A 23,099-nucleotide genomic window follows, 5' to 3' on the forward strand; every position below is an offset into this window, starting at 1 on the left:
TCTCTCTCTCTCTCTCTCTCTCTCTCTCTCTCTCTCTCTCTCTCTCTCTCTGTCTTCCCCCCTTCTTGAGCATCCCATTCCCTCATGTTCTCTTCCTCTCTCCCCTTATCTCTTCCTCCTCCCCTTCCAACATTTCTCCTCTTCTCATACTCCCAATTTTTTCAAGAGATCTTGTCTGTTTCCTATTTCCAGGGGGATTCATGTATGCCTCTCTTACATTTCTCCTTGTTACTTAACTTCTCTGGGATCATGGGCTATAGGCTGCTTATCCTTTGCTTTATGTTTAATATCCACTTATGAGTGAATACATACCAGGTTTGTCTATCTGGGTCTGGGTTACCTCATTCAGGATGCTTTTTTTCTAGTTCCATTCATTTACATGCCAAGGATAGTTTATGCTGGAAAGGATGAAGAGTAAGGAAAATACTCCTCTATTGCTGGTGGGAGTGCAAACTTGTACAGCCACTTTGGAAATCACTGTGGTGGTTTCTTAGAAAATTGGGAATCAATCTAACTCAAGACCCAGCAATACCACTCTTGCACATATACCTAAAGGATTAAAATGCATTCCACAAGGACATCTGCTCAACCGTGTTCATAGCAGCTTTATTCATAACAGCCAGAAACCGTAAACAACCTAGGTGTCCTGCAACTGAAGAAATGGATAAAGAAAATGTGACATATTTACACAATGGAGTACTACTCAGCAAGAAAAAGACCAATGAAATCACTGAGTTTTTTATTTGACTAATGTTTTATTTACAGCTTCATTTCTGTTTGACTTTCTTCACTATTTCTATTTGATTCTTGAATTTTAAAATTCTCACATGTGCAGTGCTTTTCTGTAAAGTGAAGATAACTGAGATCAGTAGAGTTTGATCTTTCTGCATATAGAAAAAAATATCTTTCAGTCCTTTTTGTGACTCGAACAGATGACTCAGTACACAGGGAGGCAAGCCTTAGGAAATTAAGATGTGGCCTGTTGGTGATAACCATGGATGGATCATGCTAGGACAAGTTACTTCAACAAAGTCTACTTCAGCTGGTGCTGAGGGAATGGCAGGGAAAAAGACCATCCTTCCCAGAGCATCTCCTATGGGATTCAGGGTCCTGCAGCTGTAGCAGAACTACTGTGGGGAGACACAGGGAATGGAACAATGTGAACTCTAAAGTGAACCTTAGGTCAATAAAATAGAAGAGCAATGCTGGAACCCTTATTATCCAATTTGTAATTCTACCCCAATTTTAAGTGCAGCACCTCGTAATACCCATGGCTACAGAAAGATCCAAAAGAAAGAAAATAAACAATGATTATCTCCTTATTAAAACTGGCTTTTATGGTGCAAACTTTAAGACCTAATGTTTAACCAAACATATTTAGTTTCCCTCATCCTCTTTATAAAACTTTCATTCCTGATGAATTCATTCATAATGAAAAGAGAATGAGATTTTTTCCCCTTGGTTTGCTTGATAATCTGAGTATTGTGAAGGCAAAACTTAACACCAGGAGAAATAATGAAGTATTGTGACACCAGAGTGTAGGACTGCATCATGTTTCAGTAATATAATGTAACAATAGAGTATGATACTACCAGAACGTGTTGTCAAAAGGAGAATTGCAGGATCAAAATTTAACATTTTGAAGGCAAAATAAAGCACTATGGTGACACAATTCACTGCTGTGACATGAGCATTCAGCATTGTGACAGCACACTTGAATATTATGTCAGGACTTTAATGTCACAAAGAAGCTTTCTGAAATCAGGATTCTGAGAGTACAGTGACGGTTATAATGTCAAAATTCATCATTATCATGGCACCAGAATCATTGTGATGTTACAACAGAGCAATATGCTGTCATATTTAGCAGTATCATCATTCAGTGTAGCTGCAATGGGACATTATGATACCATAATGCTGTAGGAAGTCTTACAGCTAGTACTTACCCACCCTCTGGGGCGTGGCCTCTTATACTATATAAGCCGATGTAGAGCATGCGTGTTGCCTCTTTTCTGGCCTCTCTGTTCCAGATGTGGATTTCAGTTTATGATCTCCATTCCAGCAGAGGATTAGGATTTGTGAGTCTAACCCTAAATAAATAACCATCCATTTCTCAATTCTGAACTAGTGTGGGATTTTTCTTAAGTGTCCTTCACCATAATCCATCCTGTGATAGTACAATATATGGTTATGATGTCAAAAATCCAACACTGTAATGTAAAATGTCATCATTGTAATGGAGAAATGGTACTCTGTAAGGTCACAATAAAGTGTTCTGATACAAAGATATGACATTGTGGTACAAGAGTGCAGCATTATAAGCATCATGATACCATATTTAACACTGAGAAGTTAGAATGGAACACCGTCAAAGAGGAATTGTAATGTCAAAATGTAACATTGTAATGGTACCACGACAACTGGATACCATAATAGATCACTGTGGTGATGTCATAATGAAGACTGTTATATCACATTGAGCACTGATATAATAAAGTGCATTATCATGTTATATTGTGGCATTGTGATGTCAGATTAGAGCATATCATGTCATGGTGGGGAATTGTGAAGATGCAATGAGTTTTATGATCTATAGTGAGACTTTGTGATGTTTCCATGGAGAATTATATCACAATGAACCATTGTGATACCTAGAGTTAAATATTGATTTGTTTTAATGTAGCACTGTGATGTCATACTGGGATACTGAAGTTGGACAATGGAATATTTTGCAGGTTGTGGGGGTACAGTAGTGTGTCTTAATGTCAAATGGTACAAAGTGGCTTCACAATGGCAAAAGTGCATTGTGATAAGGCAAAATTGGTGGATTCATAATACTGTGTTGTGATTTTACAATGGGGCTTGTGATGTAGAATTGTTATATTGTGGTTACTTAATGGAGTATTTTGATGTCACAATAAAAACTGTGAAGGTCCTTTGCAGTTTTGATGAAAAAAATGTACTATTATGATACCGCAATGATATATTCAGATGTTACAATGTTACACTGGAATGTCATAATTCATATAGTGATTGCACAAGCATGTATTATGAGGTTGAGTTAAATACTGTGATGGAGCAATAGAACATTGTGATAGTGTAAGAAAGAACTATGATGTCATAATTGACCATTGTGATACTACCATAGAGAATGTAATATCACAGTACAGCATTGTAATTACATAATGTAGCATCATAATGTCATAAGGCAAATTGTAATGAAGCATTGTGATGACATGGCAGATCATTGAATTAATACAACTCTACTTCATTAAATTATCATAGTGGACTGTCATGTCATAATTAGAAATTAAGAGTTGTGATGTCATAAGGGAACATTATGATGACACATAAAACAATTTAAAAGGATAGTGTTTCATTGTCCTATTAAAATGTAGGATTTTGTTATTAAAACTACTTTAATACAATAATATTCCTGTATGACATCATAGTGTTGCATTATAACTTTATTGTTGAAAATTAACATTACAATATCAGTTGTGCTAACATAATGCTGAATTTTGATTTTGCAATGTTATATTGTACACACAATCCTTTGTTGTGCACAATATAAGATACAATGTTAAATTGTGATGTTATAATGTATTTTTATCACAGTTTCCCACTGGGCCATGAAAATGCCCTTCAGGGTCACATCTCCCTAGTGAGAAAACAAGAGCATAACATAGAGGAAATCCCACTGAAGTCTGGATAGCTCCCAATCTCCTGTGAACTAGGCTAGTCTAATGTCACGCGAGACATATCTGCTCTAGGCATCACCAATTACTTCAAGAGGAGATGGGCATCAAAGAGGCTCCTCATGGAGTTTGCTAGACATTTGTGCAAAAAAATGCTCTTTCCTGAACTGTTTGATGTTATTCATGAAGAACCCAACAAACATGACTGCTGAAGCTGCCTAAAGGTGAGTCAGTCCTTCAGGGTTTGTGCTTCATCAAACTGTCTGCCAGACATTCTATAGGACGCAGAAGAAAGCAACTGATGGACTTTGCCATTACAAGGCAGAACAAATCTCTTTGGATTTCCTGCTTCATGGAAAAGTCTGCTGGACACTGTGGGACTGTAGGCTGAAGACTGGGTGCCCCAATGTTATAGAAGAACCATGGGTTTCCGTCCAGGCAGTGATATGTCTCTGTCAACGCTATAGAGTTTTGGAAGTTGCTTACAATGCACTTTCTGTTAACTTTGGTAATATATTCTTATGTGGTCTTTGAGGGAGATGAATAATAGTTAGTTATAGTTACAGTTTTCCTTAGTTATGATAAAAGATAAAGCAGATATATTCTAACTGTAATTCTTGCTTGATACCTGTTTTGTTTTATGTAATTTTACTATGTTAAAATTAAAATCTTTTGTTTTATTACACAGAAAAGGGAAGGTGATGTGGGATTCCACTCTGTATACCATTGGTTAATAAAGAAATTGCTTTCAGCAAATGGCTTAACAGAATATAGCAATGCTGATAAAGATATATAGAGAGAGTAGACAAAGAGAAGCCATATAGCCACCACAGGAGACAGACTAATCCGCCTAAGCCTGCCAAACTTTGCTGGTAGGCAACAACCTCATGGTGATGTACAAGTTAATGGAGATGGGTTAATTTAGGATATAAGACCTAGGTAAAAATATGTTTCAGCTATTGGCCAAGCAGTATTTTAAATAATATAGTTTCTATGTGGTTATTTTGGTTCTGGGTGGCTGGGAACAAATGAGTAGCTTCCAACAACAAATCCATTAATAGTGGCATTAGGTAGCCTTGTGCTGTCACATTTTCAAAATGTCATTGCAAATTGGAGCACTGTGACAATGAACTAGAACATTGTGATGTCAACATTCAGTACCATAATGACGTAATCCAGCATAGTGATGGCATAGGGGATCTTTGTTGTCCTAAAGCCACATTAGAATGTCAAAATTCAAAATTATGATGTCATAGATCATTATAAAATATTGTGTTGGCTTAACCTATTGTGATGGCATAATGCATCATTATGAGGGCCCCAAAAGAGTCTGGTTTTCATAATTAAGTATTGTAATGACACCATGGAGCACTTTCATACACAGAATAGCATTGTGGTGACACAATGGAGTGTGTGGTTATCCAGTGCACTGTTCTACTGACTTAATGAACTTGAGATAGCTCATGGAGTACTGTGAAGATGACAGACTTTATGCTGAAATATACAGTGGCACTGGCACAAAGCATCATTGCAACCACACATTTGAGCACTTTCATGGCAAAATTCAGCATCATTAAAAGACAATGGAGTGTTCTGAAATCACAAGGCCTAATACAACAATTCATCATTGAAATGTTATTGTTGAATCATTTTTTTTTGGCATGTGGAATATTATAGAAAGAAAATAGGGCATTGTATTGACAAAGAAAGCAATTGTAATAGCAGAATGAAGCACTGTTACATTATATTTGAGTATTGTGATGGAGGTTATTTATATGTTTATATATAGTGATCTGTGCGATGTATGCTACATAGAAGACAGAAAAAAAACATTGTGATATAAGAGCACCTGATTTCACATTGGAGCATTTAGATGTTATAATAGAGGACTAACAGTAATCCAAACCTAATCCTAACCCTATCTGATCTGTTATGGAACCAAAACTTTTGACTTATAAATAGTATTGTGACTCTGAAAAGCTATGAGGACTGTTGATGTTGAACTAAATGCATTTTACAATATGATAGGTTTACAAGGCTATGGGGGCCAGGAAGTGGAGTGTGGCGGTTTGAATAAGAATGGCCCCATAGGCTCATATAGTTCAATGCTTAGTCATCAAGGGGTAGCACTACTTGAGAAGGATTAGGAGGATTAGGAGGTGCGGTCTTGTTGGAGGAAGTGTGTCACTGGCAGTGGGTCAGCTTTGGTGTTTCAAAAGCCCACACCAGACTAGGCCCGGCTCAGGTCTGTCTCTGTCTCTCTCTCTTTCTCTCTCCTTCCCTCCCTCCCTCATTCCCTCCCTCCCTCCCTCCTCTCCCCCTCTCTGTTGGGGGCTGTGGACCCAGACCCTGAATTTCCTGTAAACAATCTGTTATGCTTGCAGCTGCTCTGAGCAAAACAACTAGTTTCCTGTGTTTGTAGCTACTCTGAGCATGAGACTCTCAGAAGTTCTTGATGGCAGGGGAATGGTCTCTGTTGGGTTTGCCTAGGGCATGGCTATGAGTTCAGAGGTTCTGGTACACAATAAAGGGGGCATTCTCGTTTCAAGGATGACCCATGTCTCTGTGTGACTTTGTGTGTTTAAATCTCCAGGGCCTTGCCCGGCTTGGGAATGGTTCTATAGTGCAGGCTCTGTACTATAGGTGTAGTACATGTAGTAGTATGGATGGTACCTCCCTTCCTCTCCCACTCCCTCTCTCCTTCCATCCCTCCCTCCATCCCTCCTCCACCCCCCCCCCCGTCTGTCTGCCTGCCTGCTTGCCTGCAGATCTGGATGTAGCACTCAGCTACTGGTCCACTGTCCTGTGTGCTGCCATGTTTCCCACCATGATGATAATGAACTAAACCTCTGAAACAGCAAGCAAGTCAATAAGCAGCACCCCTCCATGGACACTGTATTAGCTCTTGCTTCCAGGGTTCCTGCCCTGTTTGAGAATCTGACTTCCTTTGACAATGCCCTAGAATATCAAATTATAAGCCAATAAATCCCAACCTTCTTTGGTCATGGTGTTTCATCACAGCAATAGTAGCCCTAACAAAGACAGTGGTAAATAAAATATTTTGCCTAAAACTTTACTTAAATAAATGGTCTGTCTTGCCACACATGAATCCAAACTAGTACATATTGGATAGCCTTTCCACAGGCCTGTACCCAGACATCATTTGGATATGTTAGAGTGGAATATGTGCAAGTTTGACAGTTGTTAGGGAAGAAGCATATTCCACTGTTCAGAAAGGTACATGTGTACCTCAGTGCAGATGAAAATCCCACTTTGATAGGTTGCTAGGAGTATGTGGAGTGTATATGCAGGTAGGGTTCTACATTGCCAAATGTAGTATGATAAATGAAGTATGTGTATAGCCCAAACTGAAAGTCTCCGGACACTAAATGATTCTCTGTACTTACCTGCCTCAGACCTGCTCAAAATCTCAGAAAGCAACAAGGAATCAATCAGCAATCTGAAGAGAAAGAATTCGTGTAATAATTTGTCAAGATACTGGTTTCATTCTGATTGTGCCCTGAGAACTTTAGTGAATCTGAATTGGAATGTAATGGGGTCCTTTGGCAGCAAAAAAATCTCAAGATATGAGAGCATTAGGTTGGAACTAAGAACCCAGCTATCACTGTTAGAGATCAGTACCACTAAAGTGTAAGTGCTGTTCTGCGCCTATGTGGAGGGTGTCCTCAGGGCATCCAACTGGAGGCTTCATCCGGTGAAGGTCCAAACTCATTTGAAGAATGAAAATCTGAATGATGGAATTCCTTGTTTCTCTAAATCAACTGAAATCTGGAAGTGCCTCTTAGGGTCAGCACACAGAAGCGGACGCTGTTGTGGTTATGGGGAGACATGCTCCAGCTCAAGTTGGCAGCAGCATCCATGTAGTACTGTTTTTGAAAGCTGAGGTGGGTTTAGGAAGTTCCGCTCCATAGTTCCCGACAACAGCTGAGGCCAGGGCATGTGTGGCAGTGCTGGAGCTGGCTTGGGAAGACCCTGGGAGATGACTGTGTTAAGCAACAGGAAAAGAAACTAAGGCACCGGAGCTAGTAACCTGACAGACTTAGCAGAGGTCAGGGGTCGAGGACAGAGTGAGGCTATTGACAGGACCGGTGGTCATCTGCAGCAAACCAAGGCACAACAGTCGCTTCCCACAGCACCCTTGAATCTGGGGAAGCCAGTCAGGTGAGGGGGTCTAGAGATTCAGTACTCCTGTGGCCAGAAGGTAAGTGGTTGATGTCAACAGATCCTCTGACTTGAGCTCCTGAGAAGCTATTGTCACTGCCTGCCTCCCCTTACAGACTGAGAACTGTCTGATCCGCAGCTGTGGAGTATAATAGGCTTCACCAATAATTCCAAAGCACCTGCGTCATTTGCTGAAACCCCCTTCCCCACTCTCCCATAATACCCATCTCTGACTTCAGTTAGGATTCTCATGCTTTGTGAGCCCAACCTTCATGAAACCCAGCAGTGGTTCCTCATTTTTGTACCCCTAATCGGTGAGGAAAAGCTCTTATATGTCTATGTTCCCACAGACTTGGAAACACCTGACTTCAGGATTAGTGTCTGAAGTTCATGTTCCATTCTTAGGAATTTGTAGATTATACATGGCTTCTACTCTGTACTGGATACCTGGGCAGGTGACCAGAGAGCCATCAGACTTCACAAAAAAACCACACAGACAGAAACAACTCAGCAAGAATGCAGCTTTCAGGGATTTATAATGAAGAAATAACCAGGCAAAGGGGAAGGAACAGAGATAAGAGAGGATGCCAGCCAAATGCTGCTTATGAACTAGCCTAGAAAATAGTCAACATCTTTTGGGGGGGTTAGGAAGCATCAGTTAACACTACCCCACAATAAGCACTGGACTGGGGAAAACTGGTGTTAATCTAGTTACATTGATATGACCAGGTACCAGGATACAGTGTAAAGTGGGGAGTTTGAAACAAAACAAAAACCCTAATTTAGTTTAAAAAACATTACTTTCAGAAATCTGGAGGATTACAGATAAAGAGCCCCACCCTGTTTCACACTATCTGGGTCATCTCCAGACGACTTTATGGCTCAGAACTCCAGAAGGAGGCGGACCCATGAACAAAGGAATGTTGTAGCATCTCCATTTCCATTCACAAAGTTAAAGAGGGGAAGAGAGTGACCCTGTGTACAGGAGGATAGAAGGGTCAACAGTGAGAAATCTTCTTGGATCTAGATAGCCTTCCTGCCCAGCACTTGTCACCAGGCTCAACTCCCATTTATTATGCCTACGTGAAACAATCCCACCTTAGACTTATGATGCCATAAACATTTTCCAAAACAGTTTACAGTACAGAGAATTCTCATCCCAACTTCGCAAACAGTGTGGAGTGATAATCTTTCGGGGCTTCCTAGCAGACTCTCTTAGCTAACGCTGGGGATACTGATTGTTATTTGGGGTAAACCTTTCTAACTTGGGTTGAACTGGCGCACAATCCACACTTGCTTGTTCCATGCAGTGTCCCATCTCCTCACAGGCAGTTTGAAGCAAGCTGCATTCAGAAAACTCAGGAGCATTGCAGCTCTCCAGAAGGCATTACAGGAGGGAGGCCTGGCCGTCATACCACTGCACCTGCAAAACCCGATCAGCATTATACACAGAACATGCTCTCAGGCGCTGAACCCCCTGACTTTCCACCTATGTACTTGGTTGCCTCCCAGCCTCATCAGACCCATTCTGAACTTAGGAGAGGGATCTGTGCCCCCAATCCCACCCAGTTCTGAATATAGTAACATCCACTCAAAGGCCACTTCTGTTCCTTATTCACAACCCAGAAGCACTACCTCTGAGAAGAAACACAGAAACCCCAGAAGGCCTCACCTGGCCACAGAACAAGGGCTGGCTCAGCTCCATGGTGGACACAGGTGCTGACATGGCAGATGAGGCTGGTGTCACCTCTAGATAACTGAAAGGGAAGACCTTTATCCTATGTAACTCTGCTTCTCACACCAGAACAGGTTCTGTCTCGATAGGATAGTGGGTAGCATGATCCACATAGTTCTATGATATAAAGTCATCTTGCAGAATGACTTTGACTATATAATTTCTGCATGATGGATGGAACTGTGAACGCCGTTCAGTCAGACAAGGCACTCTGAAGAGTTAGCCAGGAGGAAGACATACTGTGAGAAGGCTCACATGGTAGGCCATAGAGAGCAACTGAAGAGGGCATCGCTGATGATGACCCAGCCCAGCCAGGATAATCTCGCAGTGGATACACTAAGCACTTGGCACCAGAGCAAAGTGAAGCAAAAGAAAATCAAAGGCTGGGCATGGAGCCAACATCCACAACCACAACACTTCCAGGGTAAGGCAGGAGGATAGCTGGGAGTCTGAGAGCCAAATCTATACAAAGAGATCTTATGTCATCGAGCAAACAAACAAAAACCCTGAGCACACAATATCTGATTTTATTTATGTGGAATCCTACAGAATTGTCATGGAGTCATTTTCTCCTGGTTGAAACATTCCCTCTAGGAACGAGGAAAATACACTAGACTTGGGAATTAAATAAACTTCAAGTCTTGGAAAGTTGAAACTTTTAAGATTCCCAAAGATCCCTTCCACAGTGTTATAGAAGCAGCAAGCAACTGCTGAGTGTGGGGACTTGGGTCAGTCAAGATGCCTGAAGGAGACTCTCTCTGAAGAGCTGAGATGCCCAGGGAGGATGCTATACCTGCCAAATTGCCTTCAAGAGAACATCAGGGTTCCAGTTTTTGTAGGTCAACATGTGTACTGGGGTGGACGTTTAGCTTTTCAGCTGTCTTTGGTCATCCCTGCTCTGTGATTCACCCCTTAAACTCATCTTTCATCAAGATGGACTTTGGTGTGTTGTTACTTTGATTTGTCATTAGTTCCCTTTCTGGGATGAGTATGCATTTGTTCCTATATACCCCAGGACTAGTGTCACATAGGAGAATGGAGTCATTCATTATAACAGAAGAATATCCTTAGCCTTGGAGTGTCAGAAACTTGATGGGTGAGGTGATAAAGGTTCCATCATAACCTGGAAACATGACTTTGGCTACCCCTAGTAAATACAGGGCAAGTGTCCACTGAAACAGGATAACAACTCCCTTAACATCAGAAGATCCCAGACAATACTTCCAGTCTTCCTGAAATATCTCCCAGCCTGGAGGTTTTTGTTATCTTATCTCATCCAAAATACTGCAGACCACTCCATATATATCCCCTAGCTGCAGTCTCATGAAAACTTTGGCCAGTTTCTCTCAATCACAGAACCCTGGAATATCCTTGACACTATCCCTCTTGGTCTTGAGTTCCTTGGGTTGTTGGACATTATCTCTCTACCACAGGACCCTCTATTGGTCTACACCCTCCACTGACACCCAAGCCACTACCATTCTCCCAGAAGCCCTGGTTGGTCGCCTATCTTAATAAAGTCCATGTTTTGGCACCTTTTAAGCTTTTCAAGCCCTTTCAAAAACATTTTGGAAAATTAAAAGGTAAAATGTTGATACCTCTCAGAAACCAACAGCCTTGGTTTATGGAACAAATATGAGGAAGAGCCTTGCGAGAGCTCTGGCCAGGGACAAGCTTGCACGTTGTTCTAGATGCAAATGTCATGCATGTACCAGGGTTTGGGGGCATTCTTCAGTTGAGGGAAGGAGTGTTAATGTTTTCAGAATCACATAAGGAAAGGACCTGATCTTCAGATCCTGAACCAGTAATCTTTGCCCTATCTTACCCTGTGACCCAAAGAAAACCCAGAAGTCCTCTAGCTTACCTGTAGGGATGATGAAGTTTGGGGCTAGCAGTGGAAGTTGCCAGCCCACTGCTCAGTCCTGGACCATTCTCTGGATATAAGCTCTGAGAACAACTACCACGCAGGTCAGGAAATGCTGCAGGTAAAATCCCACAAACCGTAGGTGAAAGGAAGGCACATAGCCCATGTGTGGCATGCCTCTTTCTCCAAAAGGCTGCCTAGGCTGTAAGAAATCAGTTCACCACCCGAGAGTCTCAGCCTCCCTCTCAAGAAAAGGATGGACAGATCCTTCTCGTCTGTGGCCTCCAGAGACAATGTGAAAGTCCATTTCTTTTGATCCTAGGCTGGGCTTTCCACTATGGGCTTCACACAGTCCAGTGCCAGAGTTTCAATCTGACCCAAACATTCCCCTCCTTGTCAATGACAGGCAATTTGCACTTCAGGCTTTGGCCATATGCCAGCTTTACTGTTTTCATTTTTTGCCTCTTATCTGAGGTTTCACTGAGATTTCCTTGAGAAAAAAGTTGTTACTACCTCACCCTGCCCACTGGAACTAGCTCTGTAGACCAGGCTGGTCTCGAACTCACAGAGATCCGGCTGCCTCTGCCTCCCGAGTGCTGGGATTAAAGGCAAGACAGTAGATTAGGTAATTTATGGGTGGGCACACTGTTATGAGAGGAGCCTGAAAGGAAGGCTCTACACGGCCTTGAGTCCATGCAGTACAGCTAGCATTAGCACAGCTAAAGCTCAGACCAGAACCAGGGGCCTGGGGCAAACCTTGCTCTAGCCTCCTGTCTGACCACCAGATTGGTAGAGGTAAGAGGCTCTCTGGAGGCTCACCGGCCAGCCAGAAAGCCTGGTGTATTCAATGCCAAATGAAGAGAAGATATGCAGGTGGGAGCAAGGGCACTCAAGATCATGACAGGGGGCCCAACAGAGACTGCTGATCTGAGCTAGTGAGAGCTCATAGACTCTAAACTGACAGCCAGGGAACTTGCATGTGACTGACCTAGGGCCTCTGCATGTGGATGACAATTGTGTAGTTTGGTCTTTGTGGGACCCTTGGCAGTGGGATCAAGATCTGCTCCTGGCACATGAGCAGGCCTTTTGGAACCTACTGTCCATGCGTGGATGCCTTTTCCAGGCTTGACGCAGGGGAAGGAGCTTGGTCCCGCCCCAACTTGATTATCCATACTTTTTTGATGCCCATGGGAGACCTGCCCCTTTTTGAATGGACACAGAAGGAGGAGCGGATGGGGCAGTGGGAGATGGGGTGGAGGGAGGGGCCAGTAAGAGAAAAGGAAGGGGAAACTGTGGTTGGTAGGTAAAATAAAAAGAAAAAAAAGGAAAAATATTTTTTTTAAAAAATAAAGAGCTTGTGATTCTTTGTTTGAGAACTATGAAAACTTAGTCCACTTTTAGAGGTGCTGTTTTTGGGGAGTATGGAACCTTTAGGTGATAGACGTTTGCTGGAGGAAGTATGTTTTAAAAATGTACTTTTTAAAAAAACGAGGCAATTAGAAGCTTCAAGAAAAAAGATGCATTTTCCTCAATGCTGAGAAACACAGGCAAGTCAACAGGGCCTTAAAGGATGGAGTCACACAACTATTGTCTTATAGCCACAAAGGTGTAATTTAAAGGCACAACTACAGTGATAACTTAAAATCAAACCCCTGACATTTCTATGCTAGCATGATGTGCAGGGCAGGAAGGGGTGGCCACTCACAGATAAAAGAGGACAGTTTGGGGAATGGGCTTGATATATGGATGCAACTACTGCCTCCCATTTTAACCCTTTCCTAACTGTTTTGTTTTTCATTCATGCATTTTTCCCAAAAGACATAAATGATAAATAATCTGAATATTTTGTGGGAAGAGTCTTCCCTACTCCATTAGTTCTAGGTTTCACTGAACATTAGAGATACAAGCAGATGGTGGCCACATCCACACTTCCACCCCAACACAAAGTCTAAAGACCTGAGTACTTGAGTAGTTGTGGGGGTAAGACCATAATCTCTTGTCTGTGCAAGGTAGACCCACCTGCATGGCTGGGATCACTGAAAGTAGCAATGGACATGGTCATGGTGGCATCTTCAGGATTCATCCCAGAGTCCAGCTGATTTCTACGGTCCAGTTCTCCATTGTAGAGGAAAACTTCCTTGGAAGATGACGGTGCATGGGGTATCATCCATGATTCAGGGACAACCATAGAGGAATCAAACATGTTGTTTCTAGTACCCAGCGAGCAGAGGTCAGGGGAGGGGCATATGGAGGTGAGGCTGACAGGATGGTAACTTCGCCCCTCCTGGTACACTTCACATCCATACAGTGACCTGGGGAACATAACCAAACCATGTGCCTTGATGAGTAGACCATGGGTGGGAGGGAGGAGTTGGAAGGTGACTGAATCCGGTTTGGGGGATGTGGGCTTAAACACACAAAGCTGTAGAATGTGATATTTTACTAATCATACTCCCTGCTCATTCCTGAGGGTTTCCAAGGTTCAGCTGGGCTCTGATGTCCTCAGTCACAGACACATAAAAAAGTCTATTGCACGTGTCTTACCCTCTCTGAGGATTGGATGGGGGTGGGATGGGAGGGTCTGTGGAGGGGATCTATTGCATAAAACCAGAAAATGATTTGCAAGACCCTCATATGAAGTGAATAAATGATGGTTAGTATCAATGGAACATCAGGCAAAAGCTGGCAATAATGAAAATTCTATCAGCACTCAAGTGCCTCAGACATGGTCAAAGATTTTGTTAAACATCCCCTCCATCTCTGCCATAGCCTGTATGGCAAGCCCTATCACAAAACCATTTCATAGGAGCACTCCTGTTGTCATACACCTGGGCAGTGTCCAGCCAGGGACTGCTCCCATGAATGACCATTGCTGGGCTGTATGCAGAAGGCTTGTGCCTTGTCACGGGGGGGGGGAGGGGGCAGAGTGCATGGAGAGGATCAGGTGTGAGAAACGTACCAGTCGCTGCTCACTCCATGAAGTAAACACCTGACCAAATGCTCAAAAAAGGAATACAAAAACAATCCACAGTTGTCAAGGTCCAGTACAGGCTGGTCCGGAGTTAAGGATAAATTGTATTCTGGTCTCCATCCAAAGGAGGAAGGGACCAAAGAGGAAACATGTCCCATGACCTGAGTTAATGGTACTACCTGAAAGACAGCGACTGTGAAGTGGTGTTGTCTCCAGAAAAGTTCCAAGTCAGGAACTGCAGCCCATGTGATTCTTGGGTTGTATCTCGGGACTGTAGAGACACACTTCTTTCACATCCAACTAAAAACAGATCAGAGAGAGAGAGAAGGGTGCACTGGGCCCTAGCCTCCTTCCAGCTGAGAGCACCTCCACAGTTGTGGTCTTCAGTCCTACAAATATTCTTGTCCTTGTGCTGACATCAGTGAAAGCCAACAGTTCCAAACCTGGAGACTGATTCACTTCCCCAATCTACTCATTGTCCCTTCCTTCTGGCTATGTCAAGCCCCACCTTCAGACACACACAGTCACACCATGGTCAATCCCAACCTGGCTAGCTCTTACAGACCCCAAGAAGCCCTTGGACCGCTTACCTGACCACTGAGACACAGTCACAGACTCATGACGGTCTCCTGAGAGCTGCAGTTGTTCAGGACCACTCTCCTTTGCACTGGAGACTTCTGACGTGGCCTCCTGGGCTCTTTGACTGTTCAGGGAAAAAGCCTTCTGCCGTCGCCGATAATTGGCAAACCAGTTGTACACTTGCTCGTGGGTCAAGCCAGTCTCCAAAGCCAGTTTCTCCTGACCACAAGGTAGGATATGAGTTATAAGTGTGCACAGAGGTGGCTAGGAGAACTCATATCCACTAAGGAAGCATAGCCCAACCTGATCCCTGGAATGGTGACAGAGACAGTGATCAGTGGACTGGTACACTGGAAAACAGATTGTCCACTGAGCATGTGCTGAAGAAGTGGAGATCAATACACATGTGCCCCACCTCCTGCACTCACTCCATTCTAGGCCAACTGAAGCTCTGAGCACCCAAGACCCTGAGACAGGAAAACAGCTACATTGATGCTATGAATTCTTGGATCAGTGCCTTCATTACTTCCAACTAGGAGCCCCTTCCTTGCTCCACTGTGACCTTTAGCTTGAGGTCATAGGGCAGAGGGCTGGGGAGCATCTGGGAATTAGCCAGGGTTAGAAGTAGACAGTCCCACATGAGAAAACCAAGCTTGGCAAAGCAAGAGGTCAGGAAAAGGTGGCGACCACCAGCACCCTGGGAGGGGGCTGAGGATCCCACTGAGCTACGGAGAAGGAGATGAAGATAGCTAAAGAAGTACTGAGTGGAGGCAGAGCCACCCAAAAGAAGAGGATCTGCCTAGGAGACCGACAAGGGGCTACCCTGGGGAAGGTGAAGGGAAAGTAGACCGGAGAGAAGCACGAAAAGCTGCCTGGGAAGAAGAGGGGGGAGTTACTCAGGAAGAGGTGAGGAGCCTCAGTTGTTGGATAAAGGGAAGCCACCTGGGGTGGGCTGTTGTCCTTACCAACTGGGCCTTCTTGGGATAAGTGCCCACACCTGTGGCAAAGTTCTGCAGCTGGTGGCGAATCTCTGAGGGGAAGTTCCGGTTCTTAGGGCCCTCAGGGCAGAGAGTAGGTGGTGGTGGGTTCCTGAATGAGGAGGGCCAGGAGGAATTTTAACATAAACTCCATCTGCTCCCTTCTCAGGGCCTGGCACTTCAAAGGGAAGACGATCTGGGAAACACTCTCCAGCCCACCTCTGCCCTCCACCTCCCAATCACCTCAAAATGCCTGATTACTACTCTCTGGAGTACCAACATACTCTGGAGCCACCCAGTGAGTGAGCACAGGCTACCCCAGAGCCCAGCACAACAAGACCACGGACTCCCTGTTCTGTCCGGTTTACAGCAGGTTTAATAAACTTGTTCCAGGATTTCTTTTTCCAGGTCCTCCCCAAGAGCTCTTAAAGCTGTGGATCTCTCCCATTTATACATGAATCCCTCTAGCCACCCTTCCTGGCTTATTCCCTCCCAGTACAACTCAAAGAATATTGGGCCCAACTTTCCATATACTGATCCTGGCTTCTCCTTGGCCCCTTTCTCACTTGTTCCTCGCACTCAGCATCCCAGCCCCTTGTGTTCTCCATTTTCCTCTTCATGCCACTCTTCCCCTTTTATTCCCTGTGTTGGGAAGCAACTCCACCATGCAGATGGACCATCATTGTTTCTCCATTGCCTCTCTATACTGCATGGGGAATTCTGTGTTACTGAAGGAACCGGTGGCCATTTCTCTTATGTCTGGGCTGAGTTTTCCTGCTGCATCTCTAAATTTCTTCATAAATGATATAGGACATGTATAAAGATCACGTATCTGTGGAACAGATGCCACCCGGATGTTTGGCATTAATGTACAGCCCCAAAGCATCTCATCTAACACATTCCAAATACAATCCACATAGAACTCGAGAGCCTCCTCCAGTCCAAACACACCCAGAACGAAGTGCCCTGCTCATGGCAGCTCCTAGTCAATTCAGAGTGCCTCCCTCCTACACCTCAGCTCTCAACCACAGCCGATCATCACTAAGACATCACAGGGTCAGTTAGCAGAGTTACGGTAGACCCATGTTCTGGTCACTGTGTATATGCTCCTGAGGTGCATTATCAGTCTCCCAAGAGGCCTTGGAAAGGGAAGATAAACAGAGCCACCACCTTTTCCCGCAGCCGCAGGTTGAGGACAGGTCTGTATTTCTGAAGGCTTGGAAACAAACTCTCTTGAGACGTCTTCTCTCTGCTCCAGGACACCAGGCACCATACCTCATCATCCCTGGCTTCTGACCTTGACATCTGCCTGCTTGGAAAATTCGCCTGTGCGGTTTCCTACTCCCATTCAAGGTTTCATCAGATCTGCACCAATGACCTGGTCAAGTGTAGCCCCTTCTCCACATGAAGAAACCCACTTTATTTCTTCTCTTATGTTTTTGAACTTAGCTCATGGCCGGCTATATAAAATCAGGGCTGTACCCACAACCTCCAAGCACCTAGCACTCTGGGGACACTTCACAAACACGGGGACAAGACCTAGCTGCAGTCTGCTGGGCTATCTCTGGGGGGATATTATCAAATCCACTGTCTTGATGCTGATTATTTACCGAGCTTCCAAAGATCTATCTAATACTGTCAATATTCGGTAGACTCTCTGATCAAAAACGAAAAAAGCAAAGAAAAAAACTTCCTCCTGCAGTGAGAGGACCCTGTGACTCAGGACGCCTGCATTACTTAGAGCAGGAAAGGGAAGCCTATAGCTCTCCTTTGCCAGTGAGACAACGGCTCCACAGTATCAGTGTCTCAGGAACCCTGATCTTGTATCTCCCACGAGAAACCTCAAAAATGATACTTGACTTTTTCATGCAAGATTTCATCTCCACAAATGGTAAAGATGATAACCTTCGCATCTTGCGGTCCCCCGGGGTCTAGCCTGACACCTAGGTGTGGGGATTAGATGACTTGAGAAAACAGTTGAACAAAACCCAGTCTCCCCGCACTCACTATCCCCACCCACAGGCTTCTTCTTGTCTAATGATGATGGAAAGTAGTTATGGTCAGGATGTCAAGCGGCACACAGCTATCCAGTTCCAACCACCACATCACTGAGGTGTCAGATAGAGTGGTAGCTTGGTAATGGGCATGGTACACGGTGGTCCTGTTGAACTTGTCTATACTGGGTTTCATGGTCTAAGATTATGAGGATGACTGACCAGGTCTCTTCCTCCAGAGGGCACCAGATCACATTACAGATGGTTGTGAGTCACCATGTGGTTGCTGGGAATTGAAGTCAGGGCCTTTGAGAAGAGCAGGCAGTGCTCTTAACCACGGAGCCATATAAATACTGCTAAGGTGACTTCTTGTCCTTGTTTCCTCAGCTCTGATGGGCTTCGGATGACACGTCCAGCCTTGGGAAGACCCAGGGAGTTACAACAGAGGAGAATCAGCAAGTACCTCTTCCTGCAGCGAAACTTCTGCACTGGGCTCAGCCTAGTGACGCCCAGCTTCCTCATGGTCAGGTGGTAGTGAATGTCATTCCAGAGTTGTACCAGCTCCTTGCTGCCTCCTGGCACCCGACACCCCTGTGGGGGAAAGCCTGCTGAAATCGAAACCCAGTCACCACTATAAGCCCTGGTGTGATATTGGAAGTCCTTCTGTATATGTGTTGCTTTTATTGGCCAATGACTTGTCAGAATAAAGCCAGGTGAGAAACCCAAACAGATATAGAAATTAGGTGGAGTCAGACAGATACCAGATCCTTACCAGTAAGCCACAACCTTGGGCCAATACAAAGATTAATAAAAATAGGTTAATTTAAGATGTAAGAGTTACTTAGTAAGAAGCCTGAGCTAATAGGCCAAGCAGTGTTGTAATTAATATAGTTTATGTGTGATTATTCAGGTCTGAGTGGCCAGTAAATGAAAGAGCAGTTTCTGTTTACAGATGGCACCAACATGGGCCAACTACATCCACATAAAACCTGAGAGAGCTTAGGAAGGAATTCTAGACACAAAAGAACAGAGGTAAGCACAGCTTCTTGGTAGCAGCATTTTCTCGGGTGAACTCTGTTTACTAGAAGCAAGTAGAGGCACAGTTTAAGGCTTCCTGACTCAGCAGTAGCAGCAAAAATTGTGTGGCTTCTTTAAAAGCCAGCTTCCTGGTTAGTTCTGGCAGCACAATCAGCTCTCAATTTTTTAGGGTGATACTGTTACAGAGCACTTAAATGGCTATCTCTGTCTCTCTGTCTCTCTCTCTTTTCGAGACAGGGTTTCTCTGTAGTTTTGGAAACTGTCCCGGAACTCACCTTGTATTGCAGGCTGGCCTTGAACTCATAGGATCTGCCTGTCTCTACCTCCCAAGTGCAGGATTTAAAGGCATTTGCCACCACCACATGGATTTATTTTGCCCTGCCATAGGCTGAAGCCGCTTCTTTATTAACCAATGGTGATATAACATAGTCACAGCATACAGAGTGGACTCCTATATCATTGGAGTGTGATGGAATCTGCTATTCACACCAACCCAGCCTATGGGAAAGACAATCATCTATCCTTGAATCCACTGGTCTAGAAACCACTAATGTCAGCCAGACATACAAACCCTCCAGTCCCTACTAGGCCTTGAGGAGCCTGACTCAGCCAGTTACCTCTCAGGCTATGGTATATATTTCATACCAGCAACGAGCAGATCTGAAACCTGTTTTCTTATCTTAAGCCCTTCAACCGTACAAAGAAATAAGTAAACCCAGTCCTCCATTGAATCACACAAGTACAGAGAGCAAATACGGCTATTTCAGTATGCTTTGCTCTCCTTACCTGGTTCTGCATAATAACTCCCCGAATGAGTTTCTAGTCACACTCCAGGGTTTCTAATCACCAATGTCACTAAATGTTACTCAGTAGTCACCTCAGTTCCAACCATGCGCTCCCTCTCTGTTGACTCCACTATTTTCTGGATGATTTAGAGTTATCATTTTGACACAGGCTGGCCTGCAAAACTCTGTTGCCTTTCCTAGGCCTCCTGAGTGCTGAGATTTCAGGTATGTACCATTTTATCAAAGCTTCAGGTCAGGTACCTAGGTGGCTATGTCAAAGGTGCTCGTACATTACATAGGCACATTTCCTCACCAACACTCAATAAGGACTTTCTAAGTGTTAGTTGTCAAGGTTACCAAGGTCTAACTTGATCAAGTGAGAGTGGACACCCTACTTGAGCTTACAACAACTTGGGGATGGTGAAGGCCGCTGTGTTCCCACTTCTTTCCATCATACCTCTAAAATCTGGAGAGCTGAAAACTGTTGCTCCTGATGGACCAGGACCTGGGCACACACCAGCGCCACATCTGCATTGTCTAGCAGGTGCCGACGGTGTTTGCTGTCCAGAATGGCTTCCACCAAAGACAGCACCTGAACATGGTTGTGTTGGAGGTCCCGACATAGCTTGCCTGCAAGGGTCACCAGCTCTTGTGTGGGAGAGTGGGTGTCCCCATGCTCCCTCAGCAGCCTCAGGAAATTCTGCATTCTGCAAGAGTAGCTCTGTCAATACAGAATATTCAGAATAATGCCAGTACTAACTGTTTTCTCCCCATGAGTCTTCAGACCAATTCCCAAAGGCAGGTGATATATGAGTCATAGGTTATATCAACTTCAAGGTACGATAACTCCCCTGAGGAAAACTGGGGTGGTATTGCACATCCTTTTTCTAATTCACCCAAATAGCTGTGTCCCTAAAGAAGACAGCTGTGCACAGACCATTCTGCAGGGCACTGTGCAACCATCCAATCTCACCTTTCCCAGCCTTAACTGTTCACTCTGGCCTGGCCCTTGTATCTCTTTTTTCCTTTCTATGCTCCAGGTTTTGATACAAGCTATGAGCAAGTTTTGTTTTGCTCTTTGCTGTGACCCCTGGGTTTTCCAGAGACCCCGGCATGGGTAACTCAGCATTCGCCTAACCACAGACAGTCTCTCCTTTCTCAGAGCCAGGGATACAGATCTCCAGAATGAAGTGCTGGGTCCTGGAGCATTTTACACCAGGAGGAATTTTCTAGGGGGAGGAACCACAACAATTTCTCACTGAATTACAAGCTCTAAGAGCTCCCACCTTAGGCCATTGGTACAGCATGTTGATGATCGATTTTCAGGCATCAACCTAATCACAGAGATCGCATTTCTGTGGAACACAGGGCAGAAGTGAGGCTGAGTACTACTTGGACTGTAGTCAGCGTACTGGGCCTATTAGCAAGGACCTCCCTGGGGTTGATTCCAGTACACACTGGAGACTTCATCATGTGCCTCACCAGCTCCCAACAGAAAGTTCAAGGCTCTCAGAAACCAGGAGGAAAGCTATCTCAGGACCCCCCATTTTGTCCAGTACTGTTGCTTCCTGGTATCTGAGGGCAGGGTCCCTTCCTGAAGAGACCCTTATCTGAGGAAGAAACGAGCTCTCTTTGAATCCCCCACCCAGGTTGGAACAACAGGGCCAGCAACATGCTGCCAGGTACCTTTTCAGAGCAGTGTTCTTTAACAGGAATAGGCTGCCAAATGCTAGATTCCAAACACCAGAAGAGACAGAAAGACGTGGTGCTGAACGCCAGAGCCTCCCTAGCTTTCTGGATACCACCACCGACACACCCCCCCGAGGCGCCTCCCTTCAACACCCTTCCACCCTGACCTCTTCCTCTAATTCCTCCCGGACATGCTCCCCCACCTGCATCCCCTTTCCGGCGCACCTACTTTTGTGATTTTCGCAACCGGAGCACCTGGGCTGGAAGGTATAGCTACAAAGTATCCAAAATTCAATCTCTGCACTGCCCAGTCCCGAGGCCCTGATGGATATTGAATGTCGGGGCAAGACACCAAGGCCCGTGCTTTGTGCTTTATTGCAGGATGGGAGGAAAGTGAACCAGGACATGCCTTTTAACATTCTCACAGTGCCTAAACCATAAGGAAAGTTGGGACCACTCTTGTGCACGCTGTTCGTTGACTTGTCTCACATGGCAGTGTGGGCACTCTGTCACAAACTCTGAAGGCAAGCAACTCGGGGGCCTGGCAGGGTTTTCAGATATTCAGAGGGTGAGCATTCACCATATAAGGGTGTGGAATGAAAAGAGTTTGGGGGCTAAAAGGTGACTTCTGAAGCCAATTTTAAGAGGTGGCTGAGCCTGGTGGGAGAAAAAGGTTTCCTGATAGTTTAGCAAGTACATAAATGGTATTCAAAAGCCAAGAGTATAAAAATGGTCTATCCAGTCCCCTGGGATATTCTAGTCCAGACACACTATAGATTGACAGTCTGAGGAGAATTTCCATAGCCCAAGTTGTATGTTATGTTTGCTTCATACAGTCCTGAGGGCAGGATCCTAGCTATTAGCAATCGTGATCAGAACACTTGACCCTGTTGTCTGGCACAAACTAATGGATGAGTGTTGTTTCATCATTGGAAAACAAAGGTGAAATTATACACAACACAATAAACCACAATTGCCCCTAGATAAAGAGAATTTGTTTTATTTTAGCTTCCGATTTGCTGTTTGCTAGGTGGATTTGTATTTTGGGGGGGTTCATGTAGACCAGGCTGGCCTCCAACTATGTAGACCTTGAGTTTGACGCAAAGACAGGATAACCAGGAACTCCAATATTCCTAGCTGTCTTACCCAAGTTCTGGAATTGCAGAGGAGTAAATGCTAAATCAATATAGTATATCTTTTAATTCTATATAAGATGCTATACATTTTTTGAGATGACTCTGAAAGAACTCTGATACAGCATTCTAAATTCACTTTAGTTGTGTGTAGATGACTGTCAGCTTGTGGGCACACAAGCCACTGTGCATCTGAAGCTCAGAGGACAAGCTCACGGAAGTAGTTCTCATCTTCCACCATGTGGATCCTAGGATCAAAACTCAGGTTTTCGGGCATGGCAGCAAGCACCTTCATCTGCTGAGCCCTCTCGCCAGCCCCCTCCCCGTTTATTTGTTTGCTTGCTTTGTTATGTAGGTCATAAATATGTATATGAATACAATTGAAGTTCTTTTTTTTTTATTAAGAAAGGAAAAAAAAATTTCCGCCTTCTCCCAGCCTCCCACTCCCCCCACT

At 44.4% G+C, this 23,099-nt stretch overlaps 1 protein-coding gene across 1 annotated transcript in view; it reads right to left on the minus strand.

Annotated features, from left to right (window-relative positions):
* Positions 1 to 20,529, minus strand: part of Anhx (anomalous homeobox) — a 24,876-nt gene extending 4,347 nt beyond the window's left edge. Inside the window, exons 1-8 of the mRNA XM_013355268.1 lie at positions 20,281 to 20,529; positions 18,464 to 18,591; positions 15,995 to 16,118; positions 15,041 to 15,248; positions 14,630 to 14,750; positions 13,499 to 13,791; positions 11,480 to 11,594; positions 7,106 to 7,158 (exon numbers count right to left, since the gene is read on the minus strand). Of these exons, the coding sequence (XP_013210722.1) occupies positions 7,106 to 7,158; positions 11,480 to 11,594; positions 13,499 to 13,791; positions 14,630 to 14,750; positions 15,041 to 15,248; positions 15,995 to 16,118; positions 18,464 to 18,591; positions 20,281 to 20,529 (1,291 nt within the window). The remainder of the gene's footprint in view (positions 1 to 7,105; positions 7,159 to 11,479; positions 11,595 to 13,498; positions 13,792 to 14,629; positions 14,751 to 15,040; positions 15,249 to 15,994; positions 16,119 to 18,463; positions 18,592 to 20,280) is intronic.
* Positions 20,530 to 23,099: the final 2,570 nt, after the last annotated feature.

Source organism: Microtus ochrogaster, unplaced genomic scaffold, assembly GCF_000317375.1.
Source record: "Microtus ochrogaster isolate Prairie Vole_2 unplaced genomic scaffold, MicOch1.0 UNK109, whole genome shotgun sequence".
NCBI classification, from domain to species: domain Eukaryota; kingdom Metazoa; phylum Chordata; class Mammalia; order Rodentia; family Cricetidae; genus Microtus; species Microtus ochrogaster.